The 22,758-nt window shown below is 38.8% G+C and overlaps 1 protein-coding gene across 1 annotated transcript; it reads right to left on the bottom strand.

Annotated features, from left to right (window-relative positions):
• Window positions 1-14,411: 14,411 nt before the first annotated feature.
• On the bottom strand, window positions 14,412-14,690 carry LOC123925168 (60S ribosomal protein L37a-like). Its single transcript, XM_045978358.1, has one exon. It carries the CDS (start codon window positions 14,688-14,690, stop codon window positions 14,412-14,414), a length of 279 nt encoding a protein of 92 aa, XP_045834314.1.
• Between the last annotated feature and the right edge of the window lie 8,068 nt (window positions 14,691-22,758).

The following is a 22,758-nucleotide window of genomic DNA, read 5'->3' as shown; positions in this document are numbered from 1 at the left end:
TATATTTCCATTGGATAGCACATTTTCATTATATTCCAGCTCCCAGTTTCCAAAATATATACATCTAGCTGTCTTAACTCATTTTTCCTCTTTGACTATTACTAAAAAATGTCTTCTGGGATCATAGAATAGAAGACACCAACTTGACCAGTAAAGATGATCCTTATGAAAATAGAATAATTGCAGGGGGAAAAAATGGGGATTGTACATCAAATATACCAAACTTCAAATGGTTTTATACCAGCATTTTCAAAATTCTGTCCTAGTAAGAGTTAATGGTAAGAGCTCAGCCAGATAGAAATAGATTATATGTGAAAAGGGGAATTTTGTAATTTAAGAAGTTTAAAGAAGAAAGTGTTAAATAAGATGCAACATGTTTCATCATGAAAAGACACTTCTCCAAAGAAGACATACAAATGGCCAACAGACACATGAGAAAATGCTCCATATCACTTGTCATCAGGAAAGCACAAATCAAAACCACAACGAGATCCACCTTACACCGGTTAGAATGGCTAAAATTAACAAGACATGAAACAACAAATGTTAGCGAGGATGTGGAAAAAGGGGAACCCTCTTACACTGTTGGTGGGAAAGCAAGCTGATACAGTCAGCTGGAAAACAGCATGGCGGTTCCTCAAGAAGTTAAAAATAGAGCTACTGTACCACCTAGAAACTGCACTACTGGGTACTTACCCGAAAGATACAGAACTAGTGAAAAGAAGGGGCACCTTCACCTCAATGTTCATAGCAGGAATGTCCACAATAGCCAAACTGGAAGGAACCAAGACGTTCTTCAACAAATGAATGGTTAAAGAAGATGTAGTTCATATATTCAATGGAATATTACTCAGCCTTCAGAAAGGATGAATACTACCATTTACGTTGACATAGATGGAACTGGAAGGGATCATGCTAAGTGAAATAGGTCAAGCAAAGAAAGGCAACTACCATATGGTTTCACTCACAGGTGGAATATAAGAAATAACACAGAGGATCATAAGAGAAGAGAGGGAAAACTGAATGGGAAGAAATCAGAGAGGAAGACAAACCATTAGAGTCTCTTGACTCTTGGAAACAAAGTGAAGGTTGCAGAAGAGGAGGTGGATGGGGGATGGAGCAACTGGGTGATGGGCATTAAGAAAGGTACATGATGTGATGAGCACTGGGTATTAAATGCAACTGATGAATCCTTGAACTCTACATCAGAAACTGTGGTATAAATGCTGGCTAATTGAATTTAAATAAAAAAGAAGATGTAACAGATTTCAAATGCACTAGAGAACTAGTTGAGTAGTATTGGTCAAGTACATCCCTGGGCCATAGAAGCACTTATTGTTGAGTATAAGTTACATGACATTTCTCAAAAATGTATTGGACTTTTCCCCTCAACAGCCCATGTTCTTTAACGTATTAGTAGAAATATGCTGTGTTGCATTGTCAGTAGGATTGACCTTGGCATCCATGAAGCCAACGAAGCTGCTTGGGATTCTGTAATCCTTGGTATCCTTGGTGGAGTTTTAGTCATGGCATGGTTAGTAATATGTTTTATTTCTGTTTCACTCAAGTCATGGAGTCAGGTTGAATAAATAGGTCTAGTATAGTTAAATTTATTGAGGATGCTTAAATCACAAAAGTCTGGAAGCTAGTATTAAACTTCAAATCTGCCCATCCAGAAAATTCTGAGGCTCAGAAGAGCTTCCAGAGCCTTCTGGGGCAGATGAGCATGCACGGCAAGTGCAGCCCCAGGATATGTAATAAATCATGGACCATTTGACAAAGATGGCAAATGAGGCATGTGATCACAATAAAACCAAAGAAGTGTCTGAGTTCAAAAGCTGTAGGCACCAGGGACAGACAACAGAGAGAGATATTCACTGACAGAACATATCTCATGTGTGGTATTATGTGTGAGAGACTGATAAAATTTTTACGGTAAAAGACTGATAAAATAGATGGCCTCTAGGAGGATATTTTTGTAGTTGTTTTTTCTCACATAAGACAGGTTTTCCAACAGTATTATTTAATATTTTAATAAAAACAAAATTCATTATGATGTTTCTACAACAGAATAAAACCCATCATATGAAAAAATTACCTAACCTCACAATAAATTAGACTGTGATACCTAACTGAATCACCTTACCCCCATCATCCCAACATTTAAAAGTCAGTACTGATGTCAGGAGCACTTTCTTATTAATGGAGAAGCACAGAAATAAAAACTTATGTGTGTGTGTGTGTGTGTGTGTGTGTGTGTGTGTGTGTCTGTCAGAAGGAGGGGAGGTGAATTTGACTATATTTTATTAAAAATCAAATATTGACTTATTGTAATATATAATCTACAGAATTTTGGTGATTTTTAAGGTCAGCAAACCATAATTTTTCTAAACTATTCATTCCTCCTCAGCATAATATGAAGGATTTGAGATCTCATTTTAGCTTTTTGTAATGCAAAGCAAATTTTAAAAAGAATAAGCATTTTAATAAATATCTTCCAAAAGATATATGCAGCAACAAACATAAATTTTACAACAAAATTAAAAGAAAGTCTTATTTTAACATCAGGTGTTTTGTTGATTATAAACTGGTTCACTTATCTCACTTTTTCTGAGTTTAGTCACTTACCTAGAAAGCACCATGCATATAGGGTCTCTGGGCAATTCTCTAAACACAGAAAGCCCTGAATATTACTATTAAGAGGCTTCCAACAGCTCAGTGAATCCAGTGCTTGGTCTCTCTCTCTCTCTTCCCTCTTCCCCTCCCCTCTCTCTCCATTCTCCTTCACCCACCACCAAGCAGCTCATTGCAGTTTCTAATAAATAGGATTTTCCTCCCCTGATTTACTCTGTACTAGAGAAATATAAAAGCTCCAAACTTCTTCCCCTCTTCTTTTCAGACAAAACATCAGAAATTCATTAAATGTTCTTCGTAAGTTTTGCAAGTGGCTTAAATCTCTCTCTCTCTCTCTCTCTCTCTCTTTTTCTTTTGATTTAAGTAGCCTCCTCCTCTTTCTGCTTAGACTCATATCCTTGTTCCCTCCTTTGGGCCTGTGCTTGGATACCCTCCTGTGCTTCGTTTACGTTCTCCACACTATACAAGTAGAAAAGTCAAATTATTGTGCGTATTAATGTAAATATTGCAATACTTTGTCAATTTATATTCTTTGTTGGAGGATTGAAAGCACAGTATTCCCTCATTTTCACTATTAAGTTACCTGAATGTTCCAACCCTCTACCTTTCTTTCTCTTGCCAGTCCAAAGTAAGTCTTTCAAGGACATTTTGCTGCTCTTTTTTCCAGAAGCCTCCATAATTCACTCATGCAGGAGGCAAATGGGCATCATCATTCACTGTTAACTGAGATTTATCCCATGCAACACCTAAAATTCAATATGCTGAGGGAGGCCCAAGTAATGGAAAAAGGAAAATGCTCAAAGATCTTAAATGTTCCCACAACCTGAAAGGATTTCTACTAGCTGAGATCTCATTAAAAGATAAAGTTTGCATGTAAAGGCAGACAAAAGCAAGGGAGGAAGCAAAACTGGTCCACAGGGCACCTGTGCCCTTCGTGCCTGAGAGACCTCCATGCTTAGGGTCAGCAGCCAAGGGCACATATCACTTGGTTTAATTTAGAACAACAAAAGGCTTTGCTCCCCTTTTCTCTTTGGTCTCCTGGTCTCCATATTCTTCTACACAGGTCACTTCATCTCATTGGTTAAAGAACTATAAAATCCAGTTATGTTCTTAAAAGGAAGAACAGTGCTTGACTCTCAGTCTCTGCTTCTAAAGCAATTAAATCCCCTTGTAGATAAGTGTTATGAAGCCCAAGATTTGGGAACAGCAAGTTCAATAAACAACACACACACACACACACACACACATACACAAAATATCCCAGTATGATTGGATTGCATTTCCATGTTCTATGGCTTACTTCTAATTTTTTCTGCCCCTTTGATAGAGAAAAAGGGATATTAATAGAATATGTATGATATGCTATCTTGATTTCCCAAAACATGACTTCACATTTCACTGCCATTCACGGTCCACATCTCCTGCTTGGGCATTCAATGTCTGCATGCATCGACTCTCAGAAGATTGTGGTCTTAGTCTCAGGTATTTCAACGACTGTCTCTATGAATTGAGGAAGTCGCTTAACTTCCTTAGGATTTAGTGGAATGAAGGAGTTGTGCTAAATGTTTTACTTTGTTATTTTTTGAGCATGTATTGAGCACCTTCTGTGTGAAAAACTCTTTAAAGTGTACAGAGAAGAAAATGACATATTGTCCATAATACAAACTTACTTTGATATGAGACCCAGAAAGGCAACCTGACCAGCAGTCTATCATGATCAGCCCTGTGGTCTTATCTTGCTTGACCCTCAATTCTAGGTTACTTCGTCCTGTCACCCACTGTCCTCTAGCCACACCAAATACCTGTCATCTGTACAATTTCACTAAGTCTGCAACAAAATTCAGAACCAAACATTCTAACTTTCCAATTTGCTTACTTCTTTATATCTAAATAATAATTATTGGGGTGCCGGGGTGGCTCAGTGGTTAAAGCCTCTGCCTTCAGCTCAGGTCATGATCCCAGGGTCCTGGGATTGAGCCCCACATCGGTGTCTCTGCTCAGCAGTGAGCCTACTTCCTTGCCTCTCTCTCTGCCTGCCTCTCTGTCTACTTGTGATCACTTTCTGTCAAATAAATAAATAAAATCTTTAAAAAAATAATTATTTACCTATCAGGAATATATTGATCCATTGGTCCCTTTAAGCTTTCCCTATATACCTGAAATATAGTATTACTGAATGTATAAAATATTCGCTAAAAGTAAGAACAAAAAAATCTATGAAATAGAAAACAAGTATTCAATAGAAAAGCATTAAAAGGACAAATAATGGCCTTCTAAAAAACAGTAAAATTTATAAAATCATAGCAGTATTATTTAAGGAAAAAAATAAGATTTCAATAACACAAATGAAAAACAAAAATCACTAAAGATGCTTAAAATATTAAATATATAAGCAGAATATAATCAGGGGCCCCTGCGTGGCTGAGTTGGTTAGTCTTCTGACTCCTGGTTTCCACTAAGGTCATGATCTCAGGGTCCTGAGATTGAGCCTCTCTTCAGGCTCCATGCTCAGTGGGGAGTCTCCTCAAGCTTCTCTCTCTCCTTCTCCTTCTGCCCCTCCCAATTTGAGCTCAAGCGTGCACACACTCTCTCTCTCTCTCAATCTCTCAAAAAAAAAAAAAAAAAAGAAAGAAGGAGAATATAATCAACAACTTTGTGTCCATGCATTTGCTAATTTAGACATGAGAAGAAAAGTTTTTCATAAAATTTATAAAAACTAAAATAGTAAGAAATGAACTGTGAACAATCATATATTTGTTTAAAATGTGTATCTTTAATTAAAACCTCCGTATGAAAATATTTCAGGCCTAGACAGCTTTCCTGAGGAATTCATCTTCGCTATTAAGGAAGAAATAATTCAACTATACATGAACTCTTCCAGAGAAGAATACAAAAACTGAAAACTACAAATTCATTTCATGGGGAGAGCATAGACTTGTTAACCAAAATTTGTCAAGATCATTACAAAAAGAGAAAATTGCTGGATAACCTTTCTCATTAGTCAGAGATGAAAACCCTAAATATAATATTTGCAAGGAAAATCTAATGCCATATTAAGAGGAAAATTCATGATGATGAAGTAATTTTATTTAGGTTAAGAGAATAAAGAGAAAAATTTTGGTAATCTCAAATTCATAAAAAATATTTGAGGAGAATAAATGCATATTTGTGATTAAAAACTTATCAGCAAACTCAGAACAAAAAGAAATTAAATTCCCTCATTAAATTCCCTCATGGAGTCCTATCTCCCTCCTCTTCCTGTGAGAAAAATCATTTATCCTTCCATGTCCCACACAAATATTATCTCCTATAAAATCATGTCTCAGACTATTTACTCCAGTTTTCTCTTTTCTTTTTCAGCTCCTCTTTTCTATAATAAACAGATTATTTTACTCGCTACTTTTTTTCTCCATACTTGCTTATATAATACATGTAATGACATTTAAGTTTCTTGTTGTATTCACAAGGTGTCTCAGCTAAATTATCACATCTTTGAGGTGAGGGGCTGTCAATTAGATAGACATTTAGAAGATAGAAAAAATAAACCATTTATTTTTTCAGTAAATAGATAAAAAGTTTAGACTATTTGTCAGGCACTAACAGGTTAGAGTCTAGACATACAGTAAGACATGAAGCTTGCCACCAAGAACTTCAGTCTAATAGAGAAGAAAAGTTTTTTAAAAAGAAATAAATAAAATGCTAATGGACAAAGTCACACAGCAATGCAATAACAAAAAAAAGCTATATGTAAGTGAGTAGTAATTAAGTAGTAATATAAGCCTATATAATGTCATATTTCAATAGCACTTTCTAAGCTTTTCCAATGCAATCAATTTACATTTAATAACTGAATGCACTTAATTGATATCATTAAGTACTTACTATGTTCTTGAATATACTGGCGAAGAGAGATGATCCCTGCCCTGGATAACAATAAAACACGTACATTATGGAGATAAGAACAAATGATCTGGGAACAAAAAGAACAAAGACTCCATCTCTGAGGCATCAGGGAAAGATGATCTGTGACTATCAGTTATTTGTTCAAACAATGTATAGTGAGTCCCTTCAATGAGCCAATCACTGTGTTAAACGGCAAAGCGAAAGCAGTAAACAAAATAGACCTGAAAGATAGCAGTATTTAATCTGTATTTTTTTTAAGTAGGTAATTTCAAGAAAATATGGTCTGGAAGGAAATTGCAGAGATGAGAAGTTTGAGAGCTCATGATGGTAAGAGGGCAGGTTTTTGCAGCCTGAAAGCCTGTGCATTGTTCCTGTCTGAGGAGTTTGCTAGTTGGGTCACTTTGGACAGGTTAATCTTCCAATGTCTGATCTTCTTCATCTTTAAAATATAAATGTGGTATTAAGAGCATAGAGCTCTTAGGTTTGCTGGATTTTTTCTTTTTAAAGACTTTACTCAGGGCGCCTGGGTGGCTCAGTGGGTTAAGCCGCTGCCTTCGGCTCAGGTCATGATCTCAGGGTCCTGGGATCGAGTCCCGCATCGGGCTCTCTGCTCAGCAGGGAGCCTGCTTCCCTCTCTCTCTCTCTCTGCCTGCCTCTCTATCTACTTGTGATCTCTCTCTGTCAAATAAATAAATAAAATCTTAAAAAAAAAAAAAAAAAAAAAAAAAAAAAAAAAAAAAAAAAGACTTTACTCATTTATTTGACAGAGATCACAAGTAGGCAGAGAGAGAGGAGAAAGCAGGCTCCCCATGGAGCAGAGAGCCCCATGTGGGGCTCGATCCCAGGACCCTAGGATCATGACCTGAGCCAAAGACAGAGGCTTTAACCCACTGAGCCACCCAGGCACCCCAGTTTGCTGGAACTTTTAAATGCTTTAATACCTTCGAAGTTTGTAGCACAGCAACAGGAACATAGTAACTCCTCAGTATAACTCATGCAGGAAACGTAAATATGTTTAAGCAAGCAATTCACATAGTCTGTTTTTGTTTGAGAAAGATCATGATGGCTTCAGCAGGGGAGATAATGGACTGAACAAGTAAGGAGATCTTCAAGTAACAGAAAATTGTCAAGTCGGTGGCAATAGAGGAGCAGAGAAGAATTTATTGAAGAGGTGTGTCCAAAGTGTGATGGAAAGGACAGGTGATGGTTCTCGTGTGAAAGAAAAGGGAGAAGACTTGGCAGTGGGAAACAAACTAGAAAATGCTTCTGTTTCCTGGGGCTACCCATACAGATCACCACAAACTGGGTTGCTCAGAACAATGGAAATTTATCTCATGTTACTGGAGGCCAGAAACCCAAAATCAAATCAGAAGTTGGTAGGAGTGCCTATGTGGTTCAACTGTTAAGTGTTGGATTCTTGGTTTTGGCTCAGATCATGATCTCAGTGTTGTGGGATTGAGCCCCAAGTCAGGATCCAAGCTGGGCATGGAGCCTACTTCAGATTCTCTCTTCCTCTTCCTCTGACCCTCCTCTCACTCTGTTTCTGTCTCTCTCAAGTAAATAAATAAATTTTAAAAAGGTTGGCAAGATTTACTCCTTCTGGAGACTCTGAGGAGGAATCTGTCCCATGCCTTTCTCCCAGCTTCTGGTGGTTGTTGGTAATCCTTGGCATTTCTTGGCTTAGGATGCAGCCCTCTAATCACTGCCTCTGTCCTCACTGATGTTCCCTCTGTGTTCCTCCTTCCCGTGGCCTTCTTATGATGGTACCAGTCACTGAATACAGGTCCCATCCTAATTCAGTATGACTAATCAGATCTTAAAGACTCTTGTTTCCAAACAAGGTCACATCTGAAATTCTGATGGATCTCAATGGGGGGCAGGGTACACATTATTCAACTCAGAACAGAAGGCGACACCCTTAACAGGTGAATGAGAAGGTTTAAGCTGGAGACTTGGAGAACAGATTTCCCAATCAACTTGCTAAAGTTCAGGTACCTGCAGCAAATGGCAGTGACCGTGCCCAGCAGGCAAGTGGCATCAGGACACAGAGTCCAGTGAGCATATGAGTTTGGAAAGAGATTAGGAAATCACTAACATTCAGGAGAGAAAGTTATCTAAGTGAATGAGGTCTTCCAAAGAGAATAGCCAGAATGAGGAGAAGGAGAACAAGAAAATGTTCTTAGGGTAAAACCTTCCAATCCTTTAAGTTTCTTAAAATATTAAGGTTTTCTCACACTTTTCTTTATAATGTGTGAATCATGGGTGATAATTGCATTAAATTTCTAAGTCTTTCTAAACTTCTATGTTAACTGTGCCAATTTTATTAGCCAAAAAGTGATATATAAAAGATGCTTGATAAAAATGTGTACAAAGATCTTTGATATGTAACATTCAGCTTTTCGTCTGATCCAATTAATTGTCCTCTCTTGAAATATCTGCAGCTGTATTTCAGAAGCTCTATTATACTAATTTAAGCAGCTCATGGTAAGACTTTAAGTCTTAGCCTTTAGCTTGGTATTTCCTACACTGTATTATATGGTCTCTAATAAAGCCTTCTGCAAATAATATCCCTTACAGGTCCCACTTACTATTTCCTTTCAGGGATTGAATGAATGCGGTTCTTCTATCAATACCTGCTTTAGTCCTATACAAGATGCACGTGTACTTAAAGGACACCATATTTAACATTAAAGTTAAAAAAATTTGAATTTCACGGCAACTGCAACTGTAACTTTCATCAAACCACTGACCTTTCTGTCTCAGTTTTAGTCACCAAAAAGTGAGGGAAGTAAAAACCACCACCGAGTTTATAGAAATATTTAATATATTTTTAAAATTTTTGCCAACTGTAAGGGGGTATACAAATGAAAGTTTTTGTGAAACCAATATTTAGGATGAAGACAAAGTTGAATGGGAGGACCACTCTCCAAGACGTTCCTGTAGTTAGAATCACTTTTAGACTTCGTGTCGCTTTGGAACAACTAGCTAGAGTGACGGAATCAGGAGCAGAGGCTGCAGGTTCTCTGAAGGGAAGCTCCTATAGGAAAGGGCATCTCGTGGTGTGTAATAGCACTGTTTAGATATAGCAGTTCAGCAAAAGCAGAAAGAGCTGCCATCCGCTCAGAACACGGCTGACACCTGTAAGGTAGACTATGATATTTGAGGTTGTGCCCTGCTTTGAAATAAAAAGATCACAGAGCCACAATCCCTCAGCAGTCTGCATATGAGGACAACTTAACAAGGACTTATTTTCGCCCTCCAAGACCTGCCATGTCTTCAACGAGGCTCACCCCATGTACAGAGAACTTGAATAAGTAGCTATTCAGCCAGAGAAACGTTGCACAGTGGAGAAAGTCGATAGAAGCCAGGGGCCAGGTGAGTTCTCTCTCTGGTTGAGGAAATATATATTTGTCTGCAGAACCTGAGACATGGTGGGAGATTCTGAAAAAACAGCAAACACGAAGCTGCAAGTCAGGCCAGGTTATACGTGTGCGAACAGGGCAGTGTGAGATTTAAAGTGCAAGAAAAGGTAGAGGAGATGATATTCTATTTATGATCTCTGTTGAGTTAATGCATGAGCCAAATTTACCCTGCTCCTGTTTTCATAAATAAAGTGTTGCTGGACACAGCCGCACTCATGCATTTATGCATTGTCTGTGGATGCTAACACACCACATGGCACAGCTGACGTGTACGGACAGAGGCCATATGGCCTGCAAAGGAAATACATATAATATCTTTCCTTTACAGAAAAAAAAAAAAAAATACCCTAACCTCGGAGTTAGAGGAACGAAAGAAGCAAGATCTTACTGTGAAGGAGTGAAATCCCGGCCAGAACGCAGAGCAAGAAGTGGGATTTGAAGTTAGGAAGAGAGTTGATTGCAGGAAATGGCAAACACTTGGACCATACAAACAAAACAACGGTGATATACGCTCATCATATTACTCAGAATGAATTGAGAGCAGGTGAGTAAAATTGCAGCTATCCGATACCCGAGCTTTCAGCTCTTCTCATGGATTCCATCATCTACACAGTAAATATTTGGACCAGATAATCTCTGGAGTCCCATTCAGATCTGAACATCGATGGTTGTAAACATTCCCAAGGGTCTCCTGGAGTGTGTGGCTACCCTGCAGAAGGAATTATGTATTTCATTAGTTCCATCCCAAGCCGAATGGGGAGAAGCACCAATGCAGACTACTGAATTTTTCATTCAACACACTTCGAAGGTAAGAGTTAATTCTCATGGAAAAAGCCTTTTAGAAGATCTCAAACCATAGGGAAAACTCTGAATTGGGCATTTCGCTCACGTCGTACATGATTAAGGAGCTAATGTATATAAAGCAGATACAAGAAGAAAATGAGTATTTTTCAACTGTCAGCTCAAGAATCGAAACTCATCACCACCCTCACTCCATCCCCATGTCTCCCATCCCTCCTGTGCCCCCTTTCCAATAAACAGCAATATTGTCTTCTTAGTGACCCCAGTGAGGAACCCAGGAGTCATGCTAATGCTTGGTCCTTTATTTTATTTTATTTTATTTATTTATTTGAGAGAGAGAGAGCGTACACATGGGAACAGGGGGAGATGGGGGGAAGCAGACTACCTGCTGAGTAGGGAGCTCCTGAGGTAGGGGTTGGATCCCATGACTCGAGGATCATGACTTGAGCCAAAGACAGACGTTTAACTGACTGAGCCCCCCAGGCACTCCCAATACTTGGTTCTTAATGTGTCTCCACAGGAACTCTCAGGGCTTCTGTCCCTCCGCTAAGCCCTCCCAGCACTGCCCAGTTCTCTGCCTCCGTCCAGCTGCATTGCTATTCCATGAGCCGGGTTTACCCCCTTGCTGTCACAACTTCCCTTGCTGTCACAGCTCACTTCCTGGCTCACTTAAACCAACACTGGCCCCTTCAGGTGATCAACCTTTAAATTCATTTCCACCAGGAATAAAGTGCCAGCTCCTTCAATGGTTCGCAAGCGGGTCATGATCTTGTCTTCTGCTGAAGAGACTAAAAAATCACTCCCCTTCCTCATCCTCTCAGTCAGGCCCTGGCTAGCTGCGTTCCACCCATGGAAAGCTGTGTTCTGTCCCCTCTGTGTCTTTATATAGACTGCTTTCTCACCTGGGGATGACTTGGCCATATCCCACCTGTCTATACTCATCTGCCCCGTTATTGAGAAATCAACCCGGATGTCATCTCTTTAAACAGGCTTTCCCAACCCCATGAGAAAGAACAAAGTACCCATATTGAGTAACAACAGCTCCCTGAACCAACTTATATCATAACAAGCAGTGTTGTGCTGTAATCCCTTAACCACTTTGTCTCCCAGGCAAGACATTCTGCTTCTCAAGTACAAGATCCATGTCTTTGTTATCATTCTACTCCCAGCCCCTAATAGGCTACCTGGCTTAGACTGGGCAATAAAGAAATATTTGTTGAAGAAAATAAGTGAATAAGCAAGCCATTGAAATATTTAAAAATAGAATGTGAAAATTTCACAAGAAATTAATAGGACAAAATAAGAATAGGCTACTTGAAGAGTCCTATTCTGTGCCCACAATCAGAAACATGGTTACACACAGTTGTATGTGTTTAAAACATCATAACTGTGCAATTTGTCACCATGATTTCACTACATGCTGTCATACCTCAAGGCTTTCAGAGTAGGAAAAATAAGTAGTGCCACCTCAGTCCTCGAACAGGCAGTCAAAAACCAAACACATGCACACAAAATCATATATGCATCTTAAAAAAAATGACACTAACTAGGAAATTTAAAAACAAATACCAAAGCACACCATCTATTGAGAGGGCTAGAGGTGAATCGGCCACTGACACCTGATAGTTCAATGAAACACCAGTATGTTGCTCCAATCCCTTCATTTCGTATTATTAGTCGGGAGGAGTTTGGGAAGCAAGAAAAGGGGCCAGGGGTATGTGGAAAAGGAGCAGAAATTAGGAAAAAGATGTAGGACAATATTCATATCCTTCACGTTTTTAATCAGTAAAATATACCACAGAAATATTTTTGAATAATCTATATTTAAACTTTCTTATCATTACCAAGTTTCATTATAATTATTTTTCCATAGATTCCTTTGGCCATCTGATGAATTCTATAAACCTTATCTCAGAATATTATGTTGTAATGCAAAAAATAACATAGGGGGGAATGTAAACCAATTACATTGCTGTTCAAATTAGGTCTACTTCTGATACAAGGTAGAAATTATTTAAATGAGAACAAACTTGTTCTTTGAGTCAAAGATTCCATTTTATTAATAATGAAGATGAAGCATACAAATGAGGTATTTTGCTTATCTGCATCATTAAATCTGTCCAGAGAATCTTCCTTAAAACAATGAGTAATGATGGTATCTGAAACATCTTGTTAGCAAGCATCTTAGTCCACTGATTTGCAGGCCTGGCTTTAGCCAAATGAATCTCAGACTCTCACCCTGCACACTATACTTCTCTCTGAATTCAGGCATCTGAATATAGTTACAGAGATTGCATTGGTCCAAGACATAAGGAAAGCACTAATCCAGAGATTGTAAAGAAAATAGTAGCATGCTGTTTCCAGTTATAAACAGCAATACAAAATCCTTGAATGCGAGGTATAGATCTTATATGATGTGTCAGTGTAACACATAAATAGAGCAACTCATCCACGTGAATTGAAAAGTCTGTATGCCTCTCTCCATATATATGCTAGATACTACTATTATTTTGCCTAATTAAAATTTATTCTTTGATATTGATATTACATGCAATTCTGGTAAATTATAACCAGGTATGCCTCATTACTCAAACACACAGAAGTATAATAAATTGATTATATTAAAATTATACTATATTAAATAATATATATATGTTAAAACAGGGGAACACTTGATTTAGCACACAGAAAAAAATAAACTTAGATCTTCATCCTACACTATGTATCAAAGAAACGAGTTTCACTGAATTATAGCAGTAAGTGTAAAATTACAGTTAGATAAAATAAAAATAAAAAATAAGCACATATCTATTTATTTGATGGAAAATATCGAATGGCATTCTGAGCAAAGGCTTTAACATAAAGAAAAATTTGATAGAGCTAACAATATTTTTTAAATGAAATAGTTGCTTAAAATGCAAAAACCAAAACCAAATTTGGCACATCACTTTAACAAATATTATATTGGGAATTATGCTTAAAAAAAGAGATTTGACAAACCATTAAGAAAAGGATGAGACAGCTAATAGAAATAAATGAAGACACAAATAGACAATTCACAAAGAACTACACATGAACATGTTCTTAAGTTTCACTTCAGGAACATTTTTAAAAATTGAAATTAAAGTTGAAGTTAACATAAATGCTGGAAATTAGAATAATGGACAAAAATAGGATCAAATAAAATAAAGTACCAACATAATTAGAAAGACTTTTTCTTTTATTTTTTAAAATCTTTATTTTTTATTAAAGTGTAATTAACATATAGTGTTATGTCAGTTTTGGGTGCACGTTATAATGATTTGACAATTCCATACATTACTTGGTGTTTGTCTTAATAAGTGTGCTCTTACTCCTCTTCATTTTTAGTGGCATTTTAATTAGATTTTTCTATTGTTTTTCACATCTAGTAAACAACTTTGTAATTCCTTGAAGTCTGAGTGGACAGATATGCTGTGATCACTGCTGTTGTATCTCAATAACATTGAACTTGGTGTTTTTAATCTCTTATATTAAGACAAAGATTGATTAAAAAACTGAAGTTTTTTTGATATCAGAAGGTATTTTTTATTTTTTACTTTACTTTTATTTTATTTTTACATAAATTAACCCATTTATTATAGGCTAGCAATGTTTCAAATGGTGGCGCTTCTACTGGTCTTTCAACCCCTTCAGTCTTCTGACGGCAGACTTTACTGTGATGGCAGAAGTGGTGTTGTAGGTCCAGGCACCACCAGCGACGGTTTTCATGCAGGAGCCACAATGCCAGATCCCCACAGCTCGTGTTTTCATCTTGGTTTTGCCGCAGAAGGAGCAAGTGTACTTGGCGTGCTGGCTTATCTCAATCTTCTTCACCATCTTCCTGAGGGAGGCACCATAACGGGTCCCATATTTGCCCATGATTCCGACATTCTTGGTACGTTTAGCCATGTCGCCTCAAACTAGGCCTGAGCCCCGAGAGAAGATATTTTTTAAAAAACTGATTTGCACGATGGCATAGAAAATGAGAGACATATATCTGTTGGTGGGGCTCATTTGACCACTTGTACAAATGCATTAAAAATATTAACTTAGGGAGGAGTCAAGATGGCGGAGAAGTAGCAGCCTGAGACTACATCAGGTAGCAGGAGATCAGCTCGATAGCTTATCTAAACATTGCAAACACCTACAAATCCAACGGGAGAGCAAAGAGAAGAAGAACAGCAAATCTAGAAACAGAAAATCAACCACTTTCTGAAAGGTAGGACTGGCGGAGAAGTGAATCTAAAACGACGGGAAGATAGACCGCGGGGGGAGGGGCCGGCTCCCGGCAAGCGGCGGAGGAACGGAGCACAAAATCAGGACTTTTAAAAGTCTGTTCCACTGAGGGACATTGCTCCAGAGGCTAAACCAGGGTGAAGCCCACACGGGGCCAGCGTGGCCCCAGGCCCCGCAGGGTCACAGAAGGATCGGGGGTGTCAGAGTGTCGGAGAGCTCGCAGGTATTAGAACGGAGAAGCCGGCTGCAGAGACAGAGCCGAGGACTGAACTCTCAGCTCGGGGTTACCTTGAACTGGTCGCGGGCTGGGTGAGCTCGGAGCGCGGCTAGAGGCTGGGGATACGGGAGTGATTGGGTGCTGTCCTCTGGGGGCGCACTGAGGAGTGGGGCCCCAGGCTCTCGGCTCCTCCGGGCCGGAGACTGGGAGGCCGCCATTTTCATTCCCGTCCTCCGGAACTCTACGGAAAGCGTTCAGGGAACAGAAGCTCCCAAAAGCGAACCCGAGCCGATTACTTAGTCCGGCCGCTGGTAAGGGGGGTGCAATCCCGCCTCGGGCAAAGACACTTGAGAGTCACTACAACAGGCCCCTCCCCCAGAAGATCAACAAAATATCCAGCCAGGACGAAGTTCATCTATCAAGGAGAAAGCAGGTTCAATTCCTAAGACAGCAGAGCAATTCCAGAGGAGGAGAAAGCAAAGCACGGAACTCATGGCTTTCTCCCCATGATTCTTTAGTCTTGCGGCTACTTCAATTTTTTTTTCTTTTTTCAATTTTTTTTTCTTTTTTCTTTTTTCTTCTTCTGCTAAATTTTTTAAAACTTTTACCCTTTTCTTTTTTAACGTTTTTTGACTAGTTCATCTAAATATATATATTTTTTCTTTCTTTTTTATATTTTTTAATTTGTTTTATTTTTTAAATTTTTTTCTTTTTTTTTCCTTTTTTTTTTCTTTTCTTTTTTTTTTTTCAGAACCTGTTTTTATCCCCTTTCTCCCCCCCACAATTAGGGGTCTCTTCTGATTTGGTTACAGCACATTTTTCTGGGGTCTTTGCCACCCTTTTAGTAGTTTATTTGCTCCTTCATATCCTCTTATCTGGACAAAATGACAAGGCGGAAAAAATCACCACAAACAAAAGAACAAGAGACAGTACCGAAGGCTAGGGACCTAAATAACACAGACATTGGTAATATGTCAGATCAAGAGTTCAGAATGCCGATTCTGAACATTCTAGCCGGGCTCGAAAAAGGCATGGAAGATATTAGAGAAACCCTCTCTGGAGATATTAAAGCCCTTTCTGGAGAAATTAAAGAACCAAAATCTAACCAAGTTGAAATCAAAAAAGCTATTAATGAGGTGCAATCAAAATTGGAGTCTCTCACTGCTAGGATAAATGAGGCAGAAGAAAGAATTAGTGATATAGAAGACCAAATGACAGAGAATAAGGAAGCCGAGCAAAAGAGGGACAAACAGCTACTGGACCATGAGGGGAGAATTCGAGAGATAAGTGACACCATAAGACGAAACAACATTAGAATAATTGGGATTCCAGAAGAAGAAGAAACAGAGAGGGGAGCAGAAGGTCTATTGGAGAGAATCATTGGAGAGAATTTCCCTAACATGGCAAAGGGAACAAGCATCAAAATCCAGGAGATGCAGAGAACCCCCCTCAAAGTCAACAAGAATAGGTCCACACCCCGTCACCTAATAGTAAAATTTACAAGTCTTAGTGACAAAGAGAAAATCCTGAAAGCAGCCCGAGAAAAGAAGTCTGTAACATACAATGGTAAAAATATTAGATTGGCGGCAGACTTATCCACAGAGACCTGGCAGGCCAGAAAGAGCTGGCATGATATATTCAGAGCACTCAACGAGAAAAACATGCAGCCAAGAATACTCTATCCAGCTAGACTATCATTGAAAATAGAAGGAGAGATCAAAAGCTTCCAGGACAAACAAAAACTGAAAGAATTTGCAAACACCAAACCAGCTCTACAGGAAATATTGAAAGGGGTCCTCTAAGCAAAGAGAGAGCCTAAAAGTAGTAGATCAGAAAGGTACAGAGACAATATACAGGAACAGTCACCTTACAGGCTAATAATGGCACTAAATTCATATCTCTCAATAGTTACCCTGAATGTTAATGGGCTAAATGCCCCAATCAAAAGACACAGGGTATCAGAATGGATAGAAAAACAAAACCCATCAGTATGTTGCCTACAAGAAACTCATTTTAGACGCAAAGACACCTCCAGATTTAAAGTGAGGGGGTGGAAAACAATTTACCATGCTAATGGGCATCAGAAGAAAGCTGGGGTGGCCATCCTTATATCAGATCAATTAGATTTCAAGCCAAAGACTATAATAAGAGATGAGGAAGGACACTATATCCTACTCAAAGGGTCTGTCCAACAAGAAGATCTAACAATTTTAAATATTTATGCCCCTAACGTGGGAGCAGCCAATTATATCAACCAATTAATAACAAAATCAAAGAAACACATCAATAATAATACAATAATAGTAGGGGACTTTAACACTCCCCTCACTGAAATGGACAGATCATCCAAGGCAAAGATCAACAAGGAAATAAAGGCCTTAAATGACACACTGGACCAGATGGACATCACAGATCTATTCAGAACATTTCATCCCAAAGCAACAGAATACACATTCTTCTCTAGTGCACATGGAACCTTCTCCAGAATAGATCACATCTTGGGTCACAAATCAGGTCTCAACCGGTATCAAAAGATTAGGATTATTCCCTGCATATTTTCAGACCACAATGCTCTGAAGCTAGAACTCAATCACAAGAGGAAAGCTGGAAAGAACCCAAATACATGGAGACTAAACAGCATCCTTCTAAAGAATGAATGGGTTAACCAGGAAATTAAAGAAGAATTGAAAAAATTCATGGAAACAAATGATAATGAAAACACAACAGTTCAAAATCTCTGGGACACAGCAAAGGCAGTCCTGAGAGGAAAATATATAGCGGTACAAGCCTTTCTCAAGAAACAAGAAAGGTCTCAAGTACACAACCTAACCCTACACGTAAAGGAGCTGGAGAAAGAACAAGAAAGAAACCCTAAACCCAGCAGGAGAAGAGAAATCATAAAGATCAGAGCAGAAATCAATGAAATAGAAACCAATAAAACAATAGAAAAAAATCAATGAACCTTAGAGCTGGTTCTTTGAAAGAATCAATAAGATAGATAAACCCCTGGCCAGACTCATCAAAAAGAAAAGAGAAAGGACCCAAATCAATAAAATCATGAATGAAAGAGGAGAGATCACAACTAACACCAAAGAAATACAGACAATTATAAGAACATACTATGAGCAACTCTACGCCAACAAATTGGCCAATCTGGAAGAAATGGATGCATTCCTAGAGACATATAAACTACCACAACTGAACCAGGAAGAAATAGAAAACCTGAACAGGCCCATAACCAGTAAGGAGATTGAAACAGTCATCAAAAATATCCAAACAAACAAAAGCCCAGGGCCAGACGGCTTCCCAGGGGAATTCTACCAAACATTTAAAGAAGAACTCATTCCTATTCTCTTGAAACTGTTCCAAAAAATAGAAATGGAAGGAAAACTTCCAAACTCATTTTATGAGGCCAGCATCACCTTGATCCCAAAACCAGACAAGGATCCCACCAAAAAAGAGAACTACAGACCAATATCCTTGATGAACACAGACGCAAAAATTCTCGCCAAAATACTAGCCAACAGGATTCAACAGTACATTAAAAGGATTATTCACCACGATCAAGTGGGATTTATTCCAGGGCTGCAGGGTTGGTTCAACATCCGCAAATCAATCAATGTGATAGAACACATTAATAAAAGAAAGAACAAGAACCATATGATACTCTCAATAGATGCTGAAAAAGCATTTGACAAAGTACAGCATCCCTTCCTGATCAAAACTCTTCAAAGTGTAGGGATAGAGGGCACATACCTCAATATTATCAAAGCCATCTATGAAAAACCCACCGCAAATATCATTCTCAATGGAGAAAAACTGAAAGCTTTTCCGCTAAGGTCAGGAACACGGCAGGGATGTCCATTATCACCACTGCTATTCAACATAGTACTAGAAGTCCTAGCCTCAGCAATCAGACAACAAAAAGAAATTAAAGGCATCCAAATTGGTAAAGAAGAAGTCAAACTATCACTCTTCGCAGATGATATGATACTATATGTGGAAAACCCAAAAGACTCCACTCCAAAACTGCTAGAACTTGTACAGGAATTCGGTAAAGTGTCAGGATATAAAATCAATGCACAGAAATCAGTTGCATTTCTGTACACCAACAACGAGACTGAAGAAAGAGAAATTAAGGAGTCAATCCCATTTACAATTGTACCCAAAACTATAAGATACCTAGGAATAAACCTAACCAAAGAGACTAAGAATCTATACACAGAAAATTATAAAGTACTCATGAAAGAAATTGAGGAAGACACAAAAAAATGGAAAAATGTTCCATGCTCCTGGATTGGAAGAATAAATATTGTGAAAATGTCTATGCTACCTAAAGCAATCTACACATTTAATGCAATCCCTATCAAAATACCATCCATTTTTTTCAAAGAAATGGAACAAATCATCCTAAAATTTATATGGAACCAGAAAAGACCTCGAATAGCCAAAGGAATATTGAAGAACAAAGCCAAAGTTGGTGGCATCACAATTCCGGACGTCAAGCTCTATTACAAAGCTGTCATCATCAAGACAGCATGGTACTGGCACAAAAACAGACACATAGATCAGTGGAACAGAATAGAGAGCCCAGAAATCGACCCTCAACTCTATGGTCAACTAATCTTCGACAAAGCAGGAAAGAATGTCCAATGGAAAAAAGACAGCCTCTTCAATAAATGGTGCTGGGAAAATTGGACAGCCACATGCAGAAAAATGAAATTGGACCACCTCCTTACACCACACACGAAAATAGACTCCAAATGGATGAAGGACCTCAATGTGAGAAAGGAATCCATCAAAATCCTTGAGGAGAATGCAGGCAGCAACCTCTTCGACCTCAGCCGTAGCAACATCTTCCTAGGAACAACGGCAAAGGCAAGGGAAGCAAGGGCAAAAATGAACTATTGGGATTTCATCAAGATCAAAAGCTTTTGCACAGCAAAGGAAACAGTTAACAAAACCAAAAGACAACTGACAGAATGGGAGAAGATATTTGCAAACGACATATCAGATAAAGGGCTAGTGTCCAAAATCTATAAGGAACTTAGCAAACTCAACACCCAAAGAACAAACAATCCAATCAAGAAATGGGCAGAGGACATGAACAGACATTTCTGCAAAGAAGACATCCAGATGGCCAACAGACACATGAAAAAGTGCTCCACGTCACTCGGCATCAGGGAAATACAAATCAAAACCACAATGAGATATCACCTCACACCAGTCAGGATGGCTAAAATTAACAAGTCAGGAAATGACAGATGCTGGAGAGGATGCGGAGAAAGGGGAACCCTCCTCCACTGTTGGTGGGAATGCAAGCTGGTGCAACCACTCTGGAAAACAGCATGGAGGTTCCTCAAAATGTTGAAAATAGAACTACCCTATGACCCAGCATTTGCACTACTGGGTATTTACCCTAAAGATACAAACATAGTGATCCGAAGGGGCACGTGCACCCGAATGTTTATAGCAGCAATGTCTATAATAGCCAAACTATGGAAAGAACCTAGATGTCCATCAACAGATGAATGGATAAAGAAGATGTGGTATATATACACAATGGAATACTATGCAGCCATCAAAAGAAATAAAATCTTGCCATTTGCGACGACGTGGATGGAACTAGAGCGTATCATGCTTAGTGAAATAAGTCAATCGGAGAAAGACAACTATCATATGATCTCCCTGATATGAGGACATGGAGAAGCAACATGGGGGGGTAGGGGGATAGGAGAAGAATAAATGAAACAAGATGGGATTGGGAGGGAGACAAACCATAAATGACTCTTAATCTCACAAAACAAACTGGGGGTTGCTGGGGGGAGGTGGGATTGGGAGAGGGGGAGCGGGCTATGGACATTGGGGAGGGTAAGTGCTATCTTGAGTGCTGTGAAGTGTGTAAACCTGGCGATTCACAGACCTGTACCCCTGGGGATAAAAATACATTATATGTTTTTTAAAAAAAAAAAATTTGGAAGGGGAGGCGAACCATAAGAGACTATGGACTCTGAAAAACAACCTGAGGGTTTTGAAGGGTCAGGGGTGGGAGGTTGGGGGAACAGGTGGTGAGGGCACGTTTTGCATGGAGCACTGGGTGTTGTGCAAAAAGAATGAATACTGTTACGCTGAAAAAATAAATAAAATGGGAAAAAAAAATATTAACTTAGTCACAATTTATCTTAAGGGGATAACCAAATGTACAAATAGAGGTTATGAATAAAGATAGTCATCTTCCAAAGGTAAAATATATAAAGAACTTTTAAAAAGATGAAAATGTGCTTGTTATATTTTATGCATCAAGAACAATCTGAAAAACAAAGATGTATATGTGTAAGTATAAATATGTTGAAAAATGTTTGAGAAGATGCAAACCAGAATACCAAGTGAGACCTCTACTTCCAATCAGGATATAGTAACAGCACAGATTTCTCATCCCACTTGCAACAACTAAATATTAAAACAAAATACGTGAAACAAGATCCCTCAAGACGTTAGATGCCAGGCAAAGAAGGACAGTGGTTTCTAAGAACCAGGGAAGGGGACATAGACAAGGAGAACCAGAAGACTGGTCCCACTTGCTACTTGGAGGAAGTTTCCAGCCCACAGTACAGGGAAGGGAGACACAGTCAGAGCCAGGACTCTAGGGGCCAATATCTGGCATTCAGCAGAGCCAAGAAAGACAGAGTTCTAAGGACAGAATGACAGACAAGAAAGCTTCCCAGAGAAGAAACTTTAGATCTCTTCAGAGGGTCTCCCTCAAGAATTCGGTTGACTACTGTCGATCAATGTGTGCATGTGAGGACACTATCTGAGACCAGATCAAGAAATGCCTGAAAGAATTAAAAAGAACAGTTCCTGGAGCTGAAACAGAGCAAGGGATTGTACTGTACCTGACAGTCAGAGTAATTAACATTAGTTAGAGGCCATCAGTGAGAATCCTGAGAAGGTTTTTTCCCCCAGGAGAGAGAAAGGTTAATTCCATAGAAAATGCAGATCTGGTTCTATGTAATAAAGTCTTAAAGGAAGATATAAAGGAACCAAGCTCTTCCCAGGTAATATAACCCATCTAGCACCAAGCCCTAAAGTATGAGGAACATAAAAATCAGGCAGAATCACAGCATGTTCCCCTTGTTCAGCATCCAGTCAAAGATTACAGGGTATGCACAAAGGTAGGAAAGGATCACCTATAATGAGGATAAAAGTCATTCAATTAAAACAAATCCAGGAAAAACAGAAATAACAGAATTAGAAGACAAGAACATTAAACAGCTTTTACTGCTGTATCTCATATGGTCAAGAAGGTAGAGGAAGGAATAAATATTTCAATACTGTCATGGAGATATAAAAAGACCCAAATTGAACTTCTGAGCTGGAAATGACAATGTCTGGGGGGGAAAACATGCTGTGGATGAGACTGATGACAGATTAAACATAGCAAAGGAAAAGATCAGTAAACTTGATGACCAGCTTTGGTTAGGTTCTATTGCTGTCATAACAAAGTACCACAGACTTGGTGGCTTC

The sequence above is a fragment of the Meles meles genome, chromosome 14 (genome assembly GCF_922984935.1).
Source record: "Meles meles chromosome 14, mMelMel3.1 paternal haplotype, whole genome shotgun sequence".
Taxonomy (NCBI): domain Eukaryota; kingdom Metazoa; phylum Chordata; class Mammalia; order Carnivora; family Mustelidae; genus Meles; species Meles meles.
The sequence above is the reverse complement of the archived record's forward strand: the minus strand, read 5'-3'. Positions and strand labels throughout refer to the sequence as shown.

Coding starts and splice junctions, on each gene's coding strand:
- LOC123925168 (XM_045978358.1), bottom strand. CDS start 14,690: ATGGCTAAACGTACCAAGAATGTCGGAATCATGGGCAAATATGGGACC.